General features: G+C 56.7%; 1 protein-coding gene across 4 annotated transcripts in view; it reads left to right on the forward strand.

Moving 5' to 3' along the window:
* TLE2 (TLE family member 2, transcriptional corepressor) overlaps positions 1–19124 on the forward strand; it is a 35412-nt gene that overhangs the window by 10773 nt on the left and 5515 nt on the right. For all 4 annotated transcript variants that reach the window (XM_074978618.1, XM_074978619.1, XM_074978620.1 and 1 more), the window contains 7 exons: positions 3850–3866; positions 10123–10224; positions 11791–11835; positions 12970–13110; positions 15367–15508; positions 18144–18304; positions 18917–18993. In XM_074978618.1, coding sequence (XP_074834719.1) covers positions 3850–3866; positions 10123–10224; positions 11791–11835; positions 12970–13110; positions 15367–15508; positions 18144–18304; positions 18917–18993 — 685 coding nt within the window. The remainder of the gene's footprint in view (positions 1–3849; positions 3867–10122; positions 10225–11790; positions 11836–12969; positions 13111–15366; positions 15509–18143; positions 18305–18916; positions 18994–19124) is intronic.

Below are 19124 nucleotides of genomic sequence, written 5' to 3' on the forward strand. Positions count from 1 at the left end.
AGTCGAGCTGCTGCAATCGCTGTTGCTCGGGAAAGCTGGTTGGCTAAGTAGACCCCTGTTCCTTCACGTAGGAGCAGAGCCCACCAACCTTCTGGCCCCGGGACGTGGCCCTCTGCCCATTTCCCAGTCAGGGAACACCAACTAAGAGGGTAACCGTTGCCAGCTACCCTTGGTGACAATGTGGGGCACGGGAGCCTGGGCAGGTAATGGCCTGTTAGCCGTTTATCCTTCACGTTGCTTTCAGGCAAATATGCCCTTGCCAATGTGTAGCGTCCTGGAGGTCTGTCAGCATGGATTTACAATGACCAAGAGGCCTGCCCTGTAAAATCCATATTGCCAACGCCAGATGTTCAGAGCTCGAGTGAGGCCCTTGAAAATTGGATTGTTCTAAAAACAATATCGGGTGCGATGTCCTTCTCTTGCCACTTTGGGTCCATTTTCAAGCTTTTCTCCCCAGTTCTGAGAGCTAGAAATCAATTGTGCGTCAAGTGAAAGCTGAGATTTTTTGGGCATTCACGTGACTCCAGGAGCTGGAGCTTTAAGAACAACACTGAAATTGGGCAAGATGCAAAAGTGGGGAACAGTGAAAAAAATTTGAAACAAAAGTCCTCCCTCCCTGTGAATTATGCAGTGGTATCTTGCAAAGAGTGGTAGCTGCTCCTTCTCTAAGACCTTGTGAGTAGTGCTGGGCAGGATTTGGTTGTCGTTGTTGTTGTTGTTGTTGAAACCTTTTAAAGCAGAAAATGCCAATTTGTTGAAGACAGAATATCTGCTCAAAACAAGAGAGACTAACGCTGTTGACCAGTGGTTAGGGATGTGAGAGACTCAAGTTCAAGCCCATGCTCTGAATCAGACACACAGGGATTTGAGCAGGTGTCTCACATTTCCTGGAATTCTGGGATGGAGAGCCATGTTCCCTATAAGCTGAGCATGTGGACGGTCACCCAGGAGAGATTCAGGTGCCGCCCAGCTGCCGGCAGTGTGTGGTTCTACTGGCGGTGCACATCTGCACACGCCTCAGTGCACATAACAAAATTTATTCCACACACAGATGTGTGTGCTCGTGCTTGTGTTCCCCCTCTGCCTTTTTCTCATAGTTTCATGAAAAATGTTGGAACGGTGCCAGTTTTGTTCTGATAACAGAAAGAAACCAAAGGCTGAAGCCTCAACATTTTTTCAAGGAACAGAAGAGTTATTTTTTCAGCCAGCCCCCTCTGTTTAGACCAGGATCACACAACGCTTTACGACCTGTTGATTGCTATGTTAATAATCATTAAGTGAGCTAAGAGCATCCCATCAGTTACTGTGGATCATTCATCATCACCACCGTCTAACTCTGTATGGCTTCTTAGCCGTAGAGCCCAAAGCATTGTGTGACGGACGTTTGACTCTCCCACTTTTACGTATGGGGAAACTGAGGCAGTGGGCGGTGAGGTGAATTGCCCAGAGTCACCTGGCAGGCTAGTAGCAGAGCCAGAAATAAGACTGGGTACTCCAGAGTCCCATATCCATTAGGGCCATGATGCCACCCAGTAGAGGCAGTGTATGTAACGGAGGTTGTGGTGAGGAGTGTGTTCTGAGTGCACAGGGCAGCAAAGCATGCCTCCGTGATTTGTTTCTTCACACCCAGCGTCCCCACATACAGGAGTGGCAACTGCACACAAGAGCGCTAGGCTGCCTTACGAGACCCAAAAGCAAAACCGACGAGTTTGCCGTCCCCGCCTAATTGCAAACAAAGCCCAAATTACGAACTCTTGTCAGTGGTCACGAAGAGGCTCATTTTGCTAAGCAGGATCCTGCTTCGACGGGTCCCTGATGGAGGACCCTCAGGGGCGACTGTTTGAGAAATAACGACGAAAACGGTGAAGAGGAATCGAGGTTTTAGAATGTCAGGTGACGTGGCCCCCCTCTGTAAGTGCCGGCGCTTAATGTTGACACTGTCTCTTTAAAGGTATCCCCTCTCCCAGCAAAAAAATTGTTGGAAGAGGAGAAAAGCAGGTTTTCTTCCTTCCTGTATTGCTTTTTCTTCTTGCTTAGCCCTTTGAGAACTAGACAGGTAGCCTAAAGCAGTGATTCTCAACCAGGATTACAGGTACCCCTGGGGGTACTCAGAGCTCTGCCAGAGGGTCCATTAACTCAGTGTTTCTCACCCTTACTTATTAATTTAAAAATTGGACTTATTTTCTAAATTTTTTTTATTTATGCTTTTTGCACCGTCATACGTACAATGGCAATTCGATGGCCTATGTGCCATTTCTTAACCACCAACCAGTGCCGATTAAGTCGTTTAAACAAATGTGTTACAAGGGGAGAAAAAAAACTCGTGTGTCTGCAAACAGTAGCCACTGGGGTGTCCCGAGTGCTTTTTAAAAAAGGAGATTCTTTATAAAAAAAAAAAAAAAAAAAAGCTTGAGAACCACTGATCTAAATCAGGGTTGAGTAAACATTTTAAGTTGGGGCCCCCCCTTTTTGTCCCTGCAGTTAGCAGCCCCCCTTCCCAACCTGTACATGATCCAGCCCTCAGCTGGTGGAAATTTCGGGTGTGTTCATATACAAGAAAAAACCCCTTACGGCCCGTGTAAGGAAATAAGTCTGTAGAAATGTAAAAACTTTATACATCAGTACAGAAACGTGAATCCACAGACATAAAAACGGGAACAGATTTCAATGTTTGTAATAAGATGGATGAGCCTGAGAGCCAGCAGCCGATCGTTCTGCACCCCGGTTTAGGAAATTTCACGCCTCCCCCCGCTTTGTGCACCCCTGGTTTAGATATGTCCTCTTAGGGCCTGGGTTATGGTGAATTACAGCGTTCCTTTCACCCTTAACAATCCGTGCGTTGCTACCTACGTCTAAGGGGTCATCCTAGTTTCTCGGGGTGAATAATTCAAGAACTGGGATGATTAAATCCAAGCCCGCATTAGGAGAGCGTCATCCCCCCGTCCCCCTCCCCGCCCGCCAAGCCCTCTTCCTTTGTGCTGACCAGCGAGGCCTGGAACGGCTAAATATATTCAGACTCCCCAGGCTCCTGATTTCCGTCTGTTTCATGCCTGAGCATCTGTCCTCCTGCCAGAGAAGATTGGGACTCTGCTAGGAGAGCCCATTTATCCTCTCCACATGCTGATGCGATCGTTACCAGCCGGGATCCTCAGGGAGCAGCTGCTGTATCAGTCATGAGAATGAGCAGCAGCCGCTCTGCAGCCTGGGTCCAGGCGCAGGCGTTAGCACTCTCCCCCGCACAGAGGGAACACTTGCTGCTGTTTTACGTGGGCTGTTGCGCTTGACGATACAGGCTGTAGCATCCCAGGCTTTGGGGTTCTTGGAATTCCTGCTTGGGGCCTGGGGACTAGACTCAGATGGGTGGGTCTCAGCCCTGTGATCGGTGTTCCCTGTAACCCGAGCGCTCGAGCAGCCACCCAGGAGAGATTCCAGTCCCACCCAGCTGATTAGCGGAGCGGCTGCCGCCGGCAGCCTGTGTTTCTAGTAGTGGTGCGCGTGTGCCTGTGCCTTGGTGCACGTAACAAAATTTATTCTGCCCACAAATGGAAAAAATTCGCACTTAACGTTGCCTGTGATTACGTGGGGTGACCAGCTCTGGCCCTCCCTGTCTCTCTGGAATAACCACTGATGCTGAATGAAGCCCAGTGTGTGGGAAAAGCCTACTTCTGTTTCCAAGGGTCTAAACAATCCGTTCATTTGTGCAAGGACGCCGGTGTAAACCAGGTTGCCAGGGGTGGCTCTGGCCTTGATCAGACCCCTGCGGCTTCGGAACTAAACAAACCCTCTTTTTTTCTCCCTTTGTGGTTTCCTGATCCGGGGCTACCCACACACCTGCTGGACGGATCCCAGAGTGCACGCCCAGCCGGGTAAGCCACGTGCCGGGGCCGTGGGGACGAGCTGTCTGGGCAAGGGTGGAAATTAGCCCAGTGGAAGGGGTTGGACCTGAAACAGTTAGCTAGTGTGCATGCTGAAATGACTCTGCTGTGGTGCAGCTGCTGGTATCTCCTCCCTTCCCTGTTGGCGATAAGTGGCAGATGGGAGGTCAGCTGGGCTGTCCATGGAGCTGGAAGCTGGGCACTGCTGGGTTTGAATTCCAGTTCCTGCCTTGATGCTGGGCGAAGAGGCTGCTGGCTTTGAGTGCGGAGTTTTCTGGTGGTGCCCCTGTACCAGATAGGTGGGAGTAGGTTTGGTGCAGGCCTTTACGCCTACCATGTCTCCTGCATGCCAGGTGGATCCTGGGGGAGGAGGGGTGCATTGTCCCTGTTAGCTGCGCGCTTGGGCAGCTGCCCAGGAAAGATTCAGGTGCTGCCCAACTGATTAGCGGAGCACCCACAGATGGCAGCCTGTGTTTCTATGTGTGGTGCGCATCCACACATACCTCAGTGTGCATAACAAAATTTATTCTGCATATGGCTGGGGGAAAAGTAGCGGGGACACTAGGGGCACCCTTTGAGCCCCCAGAATAGCAGAGCGAATCAGGGACCAAGGGGTTGACCTGATGGTGAGAGAGGTTCCACCAGGCTTCATATTTTGGTGCCTCCAGCAACACCTGTTTCTCCAGAAAGCTGGCTGTGGCTGTCTCTCTCCTCCAAGCCCTGCCCCGGCTCTCTGCTCCTGTGCTTGCTCTGGGACTCCCAGGAGTGTTTTGCTGTCTGACCTTTGGAAAGCAAACAGCCCGGAGAGAGTGTTGTTGCTTCTGCCTTTGGTTTTCAGCTGGAGTCTGCAGGGAGTTGGGAAAAGATCCAGGGCTGCTGGGGAACCAAAAAAAGGGGCCTTTTCTTCTGCATGTGTCATTTGCCTCCGTCAGCGGGTCTGTCCAGGGGCTGCGGGTGGAGCTGGGGTAAAGATGGGCAGCCGCATTTGGGGCTGGTACCAGTGGGTATTACCCTCTTGACTTCAGGAGAGCTGCTGCTACCTACTCCAGCTGGGGATTGAACTCCAGTGGGCTTTGCACCCCCTGGAGAACGGACCCCTGTGGATTTCAGTGGAGCTGTGCTGCTTTACGCTGTAGAACGAGCTGGGCCCATTGACGTAAATGTCACGACGGCTGTTTGCGCGCACGGAGGATCTGACCCAGAATTGGAATTTGTGCCAAGGAAGCCAAAAGAAGGGCTGCATTCACTTTTCCCTCGCAGAGTCGAGGAGGGTCTTCCTGCTCGGTGCCTCGGTTTCTCCCCAGCTGTCAAAAGTGGGCAGTGATCCTCATGAGGCAGATCAGGAGGGATGGGCCAGGGCAGCGCCAAGTGACTTGGCCCAGGAATGACTTTGGCCCTCAGTGTGAAGGGCGGGGCTTGCACAAGTGCTGGGTGCTCTTTGGAAGAGGGTTAGGGTCTGAGTGCTGAGCACTTGCAAGCTCAGCCCCTGGCTGGGAAGCTCTGCAGAACAGCTTGGCCTTACGACTGTCTTCCTGCGCCCACCTCCAGGGTTGGTGCTGCAGGTGTCAGGGGGCGGGAGGGAGGATTCCCATGAAAGCAGCTCCCTTGCAGCTGCGCCGGGCGCCAAACCCTGCTTTGCTCATCCCTGGCACTAGCCAGCCAAGAATCCTGGGGGAGGGAAACTGAGGCACAGGGCATGGCCATGAATTGCCCAACACCTAGCCAGGGTCGGAAGTAGAACCGACACATCCTGAGCCCTCTGACCTGGGCTGGAACCACTCCTGCTGCCTCCTCTTCATGCATTTGGTCCTGGAGACACTTTCGGCAGGAGCACAAAGAACTGGTCTCCTACCTGAACAGGGCCCACCTGTGAACTCCCAGTGCCTTGGCAGTAACCTGGTGGTGGCAGGAGATGGTGTGTTCTGATGTCCTCGGAAGGACCAAAAAGATCCTATTCCAACATATTTCAGATTCCTGCTCCCCAGACATTAGTCCCCCTGCAGGAGGAGAGGGAATGCTTCGAGGTGGAGAGAGCTGGGATTAGCCCAGGACTGGCAGGGCCTTTGTGCTAAATTGCTTTGTGGTTCAGCCTTGCTGGACTCTAGCGAACAGTGGAGGGATGGGGAGGGAGGGTTAAAGATCTTGCTGTGGAGCTGGTGAGTTATTTGCATTGATCTACCTCGAAGGAACGTCTTGTAATCCCTGGGAGGATGGGAGAAGACATAGGCTGGAACTGTGGCCCGCGAGGGAGCCTGGCATGGCATAGGAATAAAGTGCAGTGGTTAGGGTGCTACTGGAGGTGGATTGATCCAAGAGGGGTCAATTTCAGACTCTTAGAGGAAGGCGTAAGTTCTTCAGGGCACATGCGATCTGTGTTTGTACAGCACCTTGCGCAGTGGGGGTCCTGGTCTGTGGCTGGAGCTCTTGGGCATTACTGCAGTATAAACAAAATCAAAAATAAGTGGGTTGCGCTGGGGAAATCCTGCCTGACCACAGCCCTAGATCAGCTTTTGCCCTGAAGCCTGTGGATTGATGGCCCTTGGTCATTTTCCTTGTGACACGGTACCACCAGTGAAGCCGCCCCTACGCAGACGAGCGTGGAATCTTTGGGAGCGATTTGCATTTTCCTGCAGCAGTGAGTTCCACGAATGAACTGGAATGGTCACTTACCCTGATCTGTTCTGTCCCGCGCATCCTTGTAACCTCTCACCCTCTGCGGTGGGGGAGTAGCTGAGGATCTGTGTTAAGCCACATCACTCCCGATGATACACCATTTCCACCCAGGTCTGAATCTGGGCAAAGTAGGTGTGGGGGGGGCGAGAAGTGGAGGAAGAAGTTGATTATATTCTCACCAGAGGAAGCAGACGAGGCGGGCGCAGGGCTAGCGGGGGCTAGGACACCCACGTGGGTTGTGCGCCCATCAGGTCTAGCGGGTCTGAATTCGCCAGACCCCTCAGCCCTTGTGCCAGTGGTGAAGGGGTTAAGGCCGGGAAGAGCCCCATTGTGGCTGGGGATTTTCCATTCCTCTCATGCCTCATTATCTCCCAAAGGGGCGGAACTTCCTTCCAGTCCTGGAGGGACGGAGGGACGGAGGGAGGCTGCTCTTATTCAACTGTTGTTGTGCTTTAGCCGGTGTACAGGCATCTCTGTGGGGGCTGATCTGCACAGAGACAGCCCTTGCTCCAGCCGGGCGGGGGGAGGGCTCATCTGCCCCCCCCTTTCCTTCTGGAAAACGCTTGTTTAAATAGGTCATTTCTGAGGCCCACCTGCTGCGCAGATCTGCTGGTTGGTAACTGACATGCACACACGCAAGCGAGATGCACTGGCAGACACACACACACACGCACACACGCAAGCGAGATGCACTGGCAGACACACACACACACGCACACACGCAAGCGAGATGCACTGGCAGACACACACACGCACACACGCAAGTGAGATGCACTGGCAGACACACACGCACACACGCAAGTGAGATGCACTGGCAGACACACACGCACACACGCAAGTGAGATGCACTGGCAGACACGCACACACGCACACGCAAGCGAGATGCACTGGCAGACACACGCACACACGCACACGCAAGCGAGATGCACTGGCAGACGCACACACGCAAGCGAGATGCACTGGCAGACACACACACACACACACGCACACGCAAGCGAGATGCACTGGCAGACACACACACGCGCACACGCAAGCGAGATGCACTGGCAGACACACACGCACACACGCAAGCGAGATGCACTGGCAGACACGCACGCAAGCGAGATGCACTGGCAGACGCACGCACGCACGCACACACACGCAAGCGAGATGCACTGGCAGACACTCACGCACGCACACACGCAAGCGAGATGCACTGGCAGACACGCACGCACGCACACACGCAAGCGAGATGCACTGGCAGACGCACACGCAAGCGAGATGCACTGGCAGACACACACACACACACGCACACGCAAGCGAGATGCACTGGCAGACGCACACGCAAGCGAGATGCACTGGCAGACACACACACACACACGCACACGCAAGCGAGATGCACTGGCAGACGCACACGCAAGCGAGATGCACTGGCAGACACACACACACACGCACACACGCAAGCGAGATGCACTGGCAGGCACGCACACACACACACACGCACACACGCAAGCGAGATGCACTGGCAGACACGCACACGCACACACGCAAGCGAGATGCACCGGCAGACGCACGCGCACACGCACACGCGCAAGCGAGATGCACCGGCAGGCACACGCACACGCACGCGCGCAAGCGAGATGCACCGGCAGGCACACACGCGCGCAAGCGAGATGCACCGGCAGACACACACGCGCACACGCACACACGCAAGTGAGATGCACTGGCAGACGCACACACGCACACGTAAGCGAGATGCACCGGCAGGCACGCACACACGCACACACGCAAGCGAGATGCACCGGCAGACACACGCACGCACACGCGCAAGCGAGATGCACCGGCAGACACACGCACATGCACACGCGCAAGCGAGAGGCACCGGCAGACACACACGCGCGCAAGCGAGATGCACCGGCAGACGCACACACGCAAGCGAGATGCACCGGCAGACGCACGCACACACGCACACACGCAAGCGAGATGCACCGGCAGACGCACGCACACACGCACACGCACACACGCAAGCGAGATGCACCGGCAGGCACACGCACATGCACGCACACGCGCAAGCGAGATGCACCGGCAGGCCCGGTCTGGCTCTGGCCTGGCTGTATTTTTAAAAAAACATTCCGCCTCTTCCTTCCGGGCAAGGACACCCGCCCTGCCAGCCCAGCTGTGGACTTATTTACCGCCTCTGGAGAAGTTGCATGCTGGTGGCTGGGCCAGGACAGGAGATTGTGGGGTTTTCTTAAGGGGAGGGGAGAGGGGATGTCTCGGTCTGGATGGCTGCATGGGCTCCCCACCAGGGCGGGAGGGCCAGTTCTTGTCCAGGGGTGCTAAGGACCGAACGTGAAACTGACCGAGCTCAGCAGCTGTTTGGTGCCTTGTCAGGGAGATCCTTAAGCACTTTCAGTGAATGAAGCCTCAGGGTCTTTCCCCCCATCGCTGGGAGGGCAAATAAAGACCATTATCCCGAACACACCAGCGGCCACACTGGGGCAGACCAAAGGTCCATCTAGCCCAGTAGCCTGTCTGCCAACACCAGCGAGAGGGAGTCAACAGAGCAGGAAGCATGGAGTGATCCCTCCCCTCTTGTCCATTTCCAGCCTGGGCCAGAGGCTATGGGATCCAACCCAGCAGTCCTGTCGGCTAGTCCCCCCTGCTCTAAACCTGTCGACCGCTCTCCTTCCTGGGAAGCGGAGCAGAACCCAGCAGCCCGGTCTCTGAGCGCTCGTGAAAACCTGCCCCTGCCTTCGTACCTTTGGGGGGTGATTTTGCACCGTGCGGATCGGAGCGTGTGTGGGTGTGTCCAGGGAGGGGCAGCTCATGGAAAGGGGGATGGAGGAGGGCGGCGAGGGGAGCAGGGGGCTAAGGGCATGAGCTGATCTCCCCTGGACGTCCTGCAGCCAAGGGAGGGGGGAGATGGGGGTCTGGTACTGAGTGACGGTCACCCCCACTGGCAAAGGAGATGGGAAGAGCTGTAGTATTTAAAAGACCCTTTATCCAAAGTCTCTGCCCTGTTCTTGGAGGGGAGTTGGAGCCTCCCAGTGCTGTCCTTAGGCCCAGGCAGCTGCGTAGGACGCCACGAAACTGGAGACACCAGCGGTGCTACAAAGTTTGTCGTGTCTTGTGGTGCATAGGCCTGGGGCCACCATCAGCCACAGGCAGCACCGGCTCCCCAGCCCCTTCCCCCGCTCTGCCCACCAGACCCATCAGTCCCACCCCCCCCATACCTGCCAGCCCGCAGCTCCGGCTGGCTGGTGCCCCTCAGCCTACCTGTTCCCCCAGACTCATCCCTGTCCCCGCCGGCGCAGAGCACAGCCCTGCTCCATGGAGTGGCCTCCCCACCAAGTTCTGCATGGGCTGGAGGGTGCAGGTGCTTGGCTGCACAGGGCACAGGGTCGTGGCTCTTCCACCCCGAGAAGAGCTGGGCCACACGTGGGTAAGGCAGCCCCGAAGCTGCCAGCTGCGTGCTGAGCCCCGGCCCTCTGGGCCTCCAGGGAGGAAGCTGTGGGAAGTGGCTTGGCAGCTTCTGAGCCTCTCTGCACGTGCTGTGCCTTCACCCTGGTCTCCTCTCGCTTCCCCTGCTCAGAGCATCTCGGCCTCCCCGCCGGAGAGCCTGCAGGACGAGGAGCGGCTGAGCGGCGCGGGGGTCAAGCGGAAACGGGAGGAGAAGGACCTGCCAGGACGTTACGTGAGTGCAGCCATGGGGGGTGGCAGGCGGCACCCGGAGCCCTGCCCGGAAGGGGGGTGTTTGGAGGGCTGTGTTCTCAGAGCAGGGGTGTCAGCTCCAGCTGGGACAAACCGCTGCTAGATATGCTCCTCGGGTCACTTGGTCCTGCCTCTGCGCTGCAGCTGACTCGGGGTCCCTTGCAGGGCTGTGAGTTGGTCGCAATCTCAGGAGGACCCTTGCGCCAGTGCCCATGTGCAAAGCTCCAGGCCTCCCTGAACTCCCCAGGAGGAGAGAACCCGGGGTGCTGCTCAGCCTGGCCGTCATCCCCACCCCCTCCTGCGAGAGGCCGTGGGTCAGTGGATAGTGCACTGGGCTGGGAGTTCTAGTCCCAGCTCTGCTGGGTGACTTGGGCATGAACATGGGGGAGTTAATCTCGGGGTGGCAATGGAAGGGGCCCGGCCTTGCTGACTGTGGTAGCCTAGCAGGGTGCCCTAGTTCGTGCTGACGGAGAGTGTGACCCAGGGGCCTTACAGCCTGGGGGTGATAATGGGTTGAGATTAGAGTCAGGCTCTGGCTCAAGATGATAGGTGAAGGTGAATGCCTGGGCCCTGTGAGCACAGCCTCAGAAGGGAGGCCTAGGCTGGAGAAAGTCCTCTGCTGCTGTGACCTCTGATGGGGGGGAGGGGGTGGTGTCCTCGAGGTAGTGCCGTTCAGTGGTTAGTGTGTTGGAGGGGGACACAAGAGACCAGCATTTCTTTCCCAGGCTCTGCCACTGACCTGCTGAGTGACCTTGGTTAAGGCATATCTGGCCTTGTGCTTCAGTTTCCCCTGTCTCCCTCTTGCCTAATCAGACCCCAGTCCAACTGCCTCTTGCTAGTTGTATGTGCAGAACAGAGCCCTGATCTCAGTGGAGAGCATTCAACTCTGCTGTCAGGCAACTAGCAATTATACATCTGCCCTGCTTGTTGTTTATAATGTTGTGCGGAGGCCATGGGCTTTTCCTCCCAGATTTGGGGGAGAAAGCTGGGGGTGGGTATTATTACTTAAAGAAAACGTTCTGTCTGGGCCCTATAGCAGTAGGAAATGACGCCGCCGAAGAGCTTTCCAACTAGAAGGGGCCTTTCAGAGTTGTTTTCTGGCTTTGAAATGCTGCAGAAAAATTTGGGGAAACACCTTAAAAATAATTCCATGGGGAGACCTTCAATCTGATGGGTTTCTGGGGTTCTGCTCCTCTGACACAGCCTTTGCTTGTGTGGGGTCTGAGTCAAAACCTATTGAAGTCAGCCGGGAAAGACTCCACTTGCTTCCTCGGGCTCTGGGTCAGGGAAGAGAGGGGCTAGATTGAGTGTTTTCCATCCGTTCGCTTAAAATGCTTTACAAAGGACAGCAACAACATTATCCCCATTTTCCAGATGGGGAAACAGAGGCACATAACTCGCCCATCCAGCAGGCTTGTGGCAGAGTTAGGGATGGACCCCCAGGTCTTCTGACTCACAACCCAGTGCCTGGGCCACTCAGCAACACTGCCAAGAGCTGCCCTCTCTCAGCGTTTTGTTGTTTTAATGGTTTTGTTTCTCCTGCCTGCAGGACAGCGACGGGGACAAAAGTGATTATAACCTAGTAGTGGACGAGGTGAGTGAGCAGCTTTTAATTAGCCCGCGTAAGCCTTGTCTAGACACACAATGCTTATTACCTGAGCTGTGTGCTGTTACAGCAGTGCAAAGGCAATACAGGCTGAACCTCTCTGACCTTTCCCTTGGGACCAGACTGGTGCTGAAACAGAGAATTTGCCAGACCATGGGAGGTCATTGCTGTCTAGTGCATTTACTGCCACTTCCACTGCTTCCTGGGCTCTGAGAAGACATTCAGGGGATAAATAAGAACTAAATAATTGCACCGAACACGGCGAGCCCGGACAGGTGACTGGCAACAAACTTTATGGGACCGCAGGAAGTTGGGCCACATCCATGATCAGTGGTCGTCCGGATTACAGATGTTGCCAGACGAGAGAGGTTCAACCCGTAGCTGCCCTGAAGACCCCTCTAGTGGCTGTACCAATCAAACCATGTCTGGACCTGGGTCCAGGCTCTGTGTACGGCACAGGCGTAAGATATGGTAACTCTCAGACAGCATCACCACCTCTCATGGTTTTATCACCAGTCTCGTGCTATGGGGGTGTTTTTCAGGAAGCCCTGTTCCAGGAGTCATGTCAATGTATCAATATCCAGTTTTCTTTTTAAAAAATCCCCCACGTGGCCAGCTTCCCTGACTGAGGAGAGGTGCTGGGACACGCGACCTCGAACAGGCAAAGATTTAAAAACCCACCAGTGTTATGCTCAAATTAAAACAAATCTCCCGGGTCGGGTCCAGGACTTTCTGGACTCGCAGGGCCGGGAACCTGGAGGCTCCTGTCCCTCAGTGGAAACGCGGCTGATTTGCAGTTGTTTTGGCAGCGGATTGCCTTGTAACAAGTTGGCGGGCGTTCCCCGTCGCTGCTTGAATGCCCAGTGCAGCCGGTTGGAAACCACCCAGCGTGCTCCGGAGGAGCGAGAGAACGAACGTGGCTTTCAAACTCCCTGTTCCTGCAAAAACCAAGCCAGATTTCTCGGGTTCCCGTGGAGAGCTGCGGAAGCAGGGCCCGATTCGGGCGTGTCTCCATTCTGTCCCAAGGAGAGCTGGCACTCCTGCTGTGCTGTCTTGGGGCATGCGGTGGGCTGCACTGCCCTCCTCTGAAGGCTCTGTCTGCTTTGCTCTTCCCCGCATCAGGACCCACCCTCGGAGCCCAGCAGCCCTGCCCAGGCACCCAGTGCCAAGCTGCCCCCGGCCCGCCGGGACATGCCGGAAAGCCCAGCCTCACTGGCCTCCAGCCGCAGCACGACACCCCTCAGGCTGAAGGAGCAGAGCCTGGTAAGGAGATGGGCTGTGGGGCTTGGCGCCCCCCGTCACAGGGGGCACTGCCACACGGGGCCCCTCCCGGCTGCAGCCTGTGAGGTGGGGCGGGGCAGGGAGCCCTGAGTGCCTGTCTAGGGGATCGGCAAGAGGTATGGGCTGTCCCTGCTCCCCTCATGCCTCCCCCCACCCTGGGCAATGGGGCTGCCCATCTGGGGTGGGCCTGTCTGGTCCTTGACCCCTCGAGCCCTTCATGAGTGAGCGGCTCACCTCTTCCGGTCCCCCGTCCTATTACCCCCTGCCCGTCCCACGTCCCAGCCCTGCCCGGCACCAGGAAAGACCCCTTCCCCCTCCCGAGTGGCCGGATTGCATTGTGCTGCCCTGAGCTGTCCTGGGGGGTGGCGCCTGGGGCAATGCCCCTAGAGGCGGGGCCAAAGCCAGGCCCTGCCCCCTCCCTGCCTCCTTAACCCCTCCTGCACCAGCCAGGCCAGGGATTACCTGGGGCAGGGTGTGGTGGCAGCCCCAGCCTCCCCCGCCCCCATCTTACTGCAGACTCCCAGCCCCAGTGGGTCGTATGGACTGGCAATGGGATACAAGGAACATGGCTAGGTTGCAAGATGGCCCTGGGAGCTGGGCCGGGAGGGCATGACAGACCAGGGGGTTACTCCTCCCTAGAATCCCACCCCCCTAGCTGCCAGGATCTCTCCTTCCTTCCCCAACCTGGAGGGCCAGCCAGAAGCCTAGGCAAGAGCCCTCAAAGGGTTAACCCTGCAAACCAGACTGCCCTGGAGTCAACCCCAGGGTCGGTATGTCCCTTGGAGGGTCTCCAGCGTGCTAAGGGTTAACAGCAGCAGCACAAGACCAAAGGGTTTGGGATGCAGTCAGCTTGGCTGGGCTCTCGGTGGGGGGTGGGGGGTCAGCATTGCCTAGTGGTTGGAGCAGGGTGAGCTCGGGGAGCCAGGACACATCAGTTCTATTCCCAGCTCTGTACTGAATCACTGCACATCCTTGGGTCAGTCCTTTCCCCGCCCTGTGCCTCGTCCCAGCCCCTCCATACAGTGTCTCTAACACGCTGGAGGTGCGCGAGGAGGCCCTAATTAACGAGCGCGTTTCAGGTGCTTGGAGATCCTGGGCATGCGGGTTAATTAATTAATCACAATTCACTGCTATCGCTGGTGACCCTCCCGTGCTGCCTGGCCAGAGCCGAGCGCCTTTGGAAGCGAGGCTCATACGCTGGTAACAGGAGCCCAGCTCTGCAGGTATTTTCCATCCGGCTGCCTGCAGAATTCCCCTGGGCGATCGATCGATTCGCCCCGCCTGAGCCTGATTCTCAGATTGAAACATCAGCCGGAGGGAAGCCTAGGGAGAGAGGTTATTGATTGCGCTGTCAGTCCCAGCCTGGCCGTCAAGTGGAGGAGCGAGAGACGCTTATAAGATGCAGCAGGAGCAATCTGGTGGCTGCAGGGGTTTGGGAGCCCTCGTTAGGGCTGCTGGCGCTTGCTGGCATTTCTCCTGAGGCAATCTGCTTAGAGCAGACAAAATGCCCTAAGTGGGGAGAGGTTTGCAGTCTCCATCAGCATTCCCTGTAAGCTGAATGCATGGGCGGCTGCCCAGGAGAGATTCAGATGCTGCCCAGCTGATGAGCACAGTGCCCACAGCCGGCAGCCTGTGTTTCTATGGTGGTACACATCTGCACATGCCTCAGTGCACAGAATAAAAATTATTCCACCCAAGGATGGAAAAAATTTAGAGGGGCCGTTGCTCTCCACTTGAATTTCATGCAGGCTCCACAGGCTGCAGGCCAAACCCCCCCGGGGTTTGTTGGGCAGCACTTCCGTGAAACAGCAGGCAGAGTGGGGCGGTTGTAGATGAGTCTGATCCTGCAAAAAAGCTGGTGCACTTGCTCCTGGGATGGGGACTGCCTGCAGATTCTCTGTGCAAGTATTCAGTGGAAGGGGTCTTCACTAGGGGTCAGAGCAGGGGGTTGAGAGTCAAAACTCTGGTGCTGGGCTTCCCGCTCTGGACAAGAGTAGGGGCCAGTCCCCGCCGTTGAAATAATGAGAGGGGCTGGAGCCAGGACTCCCAGGTTCTGTAGCAAGCCCGGCCACAGAATCTCTCCATGAGCTCTGGCAGATTTCCTCGCTGCTCTGGGTCTCGGCTTCCCTGTCGGGCGTGCGCCGTGCAGAGCTTTGCAGTTCTTGCCTGGGAGGCAGGCGCAGGGCAGAGCAGGGCTGCAATGTCGCGGAAAATGACTCTCTCTCCTTCCCACTGCAGAACGACGGCTCTGCCAACACTCCCGCCTCCAAGTCCTCCAGCTCCTCTCCACCCCGGGACTCCCTAACTCCCGGCCCTGGGCCAAGCTCGGCCTCCCATCTCCGGCAACTCTCCTCCAAGCTGCCTGCTACGGACACCATCAGTGAGTTTATTCTGTGCCCCTCTGAGATACTGCCTGGCCTCCTACCACAGCCGGTGGTGTGTGTTTGTGGCAAGAGGGGCGTGGGTCTGTGCGTGTCGGCGAATGAGTTACTGATGTCCAGGGCTCGGGATTTCCACCCTTCCCCCCGTGAATTTTAGGGAAGCACTTCTACTGCCGTAATGTGGTGTGTTGGGCAATTAAAGGGACAATCCGGATGCGCTGGGAGCCTGCTGAGATGTGCAGGACCCACCTGGCTTCTCAGGTGCGGGTCTCTTGTAGAGCTTGTGTGGAGCTGTGGAACTCGCTGCTGCAGGAGTTCTGAGTGGTGAATGCTGCGTCAGGTTCCGCATTGTTTTCTGACTAATCCTATTTCGGGCTCCACATGGGAAAACGAGGCTGATCTAAGCTCATGCTTCGAGGCATTGGTTGATGGGCTCAGGAAGGGGCTGGCAGAGGAGGGATGGTCTTCTGGGTATGGCACTGGCTGGGGACTCAGGAGATCTGGATTCAGTTCCTGGCCCTAAACAAATCATTTAAATCCAGATCTTCAAAGGTGCCTAACTGACATTGACACAGGTGCCTAAATACCTCTGAGTATCTGGGCCTTGATCCCTTGTGTGCCTCAATACCCCATCCATGGAAAAGACATCATAGGTATTTCATTGGGGTCTGCCTGGTGTCTACCTACAATGGGTCCCTGAGCTTGGTGGTGGCAGAGTCAATTATTGGATCCCAATTTATTTTCCTCCCCACCCCCGGCAGCCCAGCTGCCTTGCAGGGGAGTGAATGGGGAGGAATTCTCATGGCCTTCTGACACATCCAATCCCAGAGACCAGGGCGCCCTGAGCTTTCTGTGCGTGTGGGTGGGTGTGGCTCCTGCGCTCAGAGGTGTCAGTCCCAGCCTGGCTTACATGCCCATGCGCTAGTTCTGCTGGCAGTGTAGCTGCCGTGGCTGGGACAAGCTGCCTGCTAGCCGGCTGCGGCGCTGTATGAAGCGTGCTTGCTGCTGGCTCGTCTGCTAGGAGACAGGACAGACGGGCCCCATCTCCCTTCTCCGGACCAGTCGCTATTTGAGAGACTCTCTCCTGTGCCAATCGGTTCAGTCTCTTTTCCCAGGAGAGGTTTTCGTCGGGGGCCCCTCTAGTTCTGAAGTGTCCTTCCGGAGGCAGCAGGTGCCACGCACAGGAGCCAGAAGCTGCTCCGTTGGTTTGTGACTCCCTTGAGTGAGAGATGCAGGACATGAAAATGTATTGTTTGTTTCACAGTCGCACTAGCCTGGCCAATCTAGTGGTACAATAGGGATCCCCTAAAAGTTCTCAGGGTGTGGCTTAATGCTGGAGGCAGAGTTCTGAAGGGGAGCCTTGGACCAGCTCTGCCACTGCCTCCCTGAGCGATGCTGGGCAAGTTACTTCACTGCCAAGTGCCTCAGTTTCCCCATCTGTGAACTGGGAGCAGGACCGACTTCGGAGGGGTTGCTGTGAACTGGTGGTTGGAGAGCGCTCTGCTGTCCTCCCGGGAGAGGAGCTGGAGAGAAATGTGTCGGGGCTGAGAGCTGGGGAGTGGGGAAAGGTGTTGATCAGGACTTAGGGTTTCCAGAGTGGACACAGAGCGAGGATTTGAGAAATGGAGCCCTGGGCTGGGCTGCAAAGTGACCCCAACGTAAGGACGTGGGGATGGAGATGGTTTTGGATAAGAGACACTGGGATCAGTTTAAAACTCACTGGCTTAATTCAGACTGAGGCTAGTTGAAAGGAATTTCAGACTCTCTCCTTCAAGGGCTGGAAAGGCAGCATGACCCCAGGGCCACTGGCTTGGGCCTCAGGGGAAGACCTGGGTTCTGTTCGGGGCTCTGCCACTGATCCACTGGCTGACCTTGGGCAAATCCCATCCCCAGTCTGTTCTTCGGTTCCGCTGTGCCTGTGACCTTTGAGGCTGCTGCTGTCTCTCAGGCTGTGTCAACACGAGGCCAGAAGATCGCCTGCTGAGGGTCGATCTTCTGGGGTCCAATGTCATACGTCTGGTTAGGACGCATGAAATTGACCTCTCGGGTCCCAGTTTACCCCTTGTGAGAGGCAAGGAGTAAGGGAGGTTTCTCCGGCTGACCTCCTGCAGCAAGGCCGGCCAGGGAGGGTGAGTTCAGGTACGCTGAGTCTAGCTGTGCAGCTGCCATAGCTAGAGCTCTGTATCTACAGTCGACTTTCTTTGCTCAGTGTAGACATAGCGTCACTGTGTCTCCGTACAGCACCTAGTGCAGCAGGGCCCCGCTCTCAGCTAGGGCTTCAGGGTGCCACTCGAGGTCCCTCTAATGTTTTCCATCGGGGCAGAAAAAATGTTATGTGCACCAAGTCATGCCCTGATGTGCACCACCAGTTGAAACACCCTCAGGCAGCTGTGGGTGCTCGGCTAATCAGCTGGGTGACCTGTGACTCTCTCCTGGGCGGTCGCCCAAGTGCTCAGCTTACAGGGAACACAGGTGCCACTTCCAGCCTGGGCTACCAGCTGTTTTTTTGGTGCTCAGCAGTTCTGACCCCCTGGTCCCAGGTTCAAGCCCTGCTGCCATGGACCTGCCTGTAGGGCAGGCGACAAGCACCCAGGAGTGCTGCTCACAGCTGCCTGTCTTCTCTTGACCCCGCAGCTCTCCGCAGCCCCCTGAGCGTGCCCAGCACCTACACGTCCTCCTTCGGGATGGTGCCCCACGCCACCATCAACGGCGAGCTCGCTGCCCCCAGCACGTACGTGAGCATCCACCTCTCTCCGCAAGTCAGCGGGACGGTGATGTACGGGCGGTCTCCCCTGGTGAGTTGTGGGCCAGCACTAGCTCCGCTCCAGCCGCCTTCCCTGTAGCCCATTTTTCCATCGGGGTGGAATAAATTTTATGTGCGCCAAGGCACGTACACCACCATTAGAAAGCACACCTGGGGGCGCTCTGCTAATCAGCTGGGCAGCACCTGTAGCTCTCCTGGGCGGCCGTCCAAGCGCTCAGCATGCAGGGAGCGTTGGCTGGGAGGCTCCCTGCAGGGCATGGGCCAGGTAACTATGGGTGGGGGGCACCTTTTTAGGGAGGTCCCAGCTCCCAGTGGCAGCAGGTTGGGGCATCTAAAGGCCCTTAGTCTCCTTGAGACTCTCTGCCCTCGGAGCACGGCTGGGGCAGTGCCCGTCGGAGCCAAGCCCTGGTCCCGGCAGAGATTTGTGGTCCCCCAGGAGCAGAATTTGGCCCTTCGCTAATCTCAGCCCTTGGGGTCCTGGTATGAGCTGCTGCCCCTCCTGTTACGTCCCTGGAGGAAACAGGCCCCCAGGACAGACGGAGAGGTTGTTCTGGACCGGCTGTAGAGGGGTGGTGAGGGCCAGTTCCCGGGGCCGCCTCCCGGCCACGGCGCAGTGGAGACGACGCGCCCTGTGCTCCCGCAGGTGGCCTTCGAGTCTCATCCTCACCTGAGGGCTTCTGCCGTCTCCTCCTCTCTGCCAGCCGTCCCCGGCGGGAAACCGTAAGTGCCGCCCTGCGCGCGTGACTAACCCACGCGCCTCCTGGGTGGGGGCCCCGTCCCTTGTCGTGGCACCCGGACCACGTCACAGAGACGGAAGGAGTCTCCCCTGCAGCTGCCTGTTAGCTCCCACC

Source organism: Carettochelys insculpta, chromosome 27 (genome assembly GCF_033958435.1).
Source record: "Carettochelys insculpta isolate YL-2023 chromosome 27, ASM3395843v1, whole genome shotgun sequence".
Classification (NCBI taxonomy): domain Eukaryota; kingdom Metazoa; phylum Chordata; order Testudines; family Carettochelyidae; genus Carettochelys; species Carettochelys insculpta.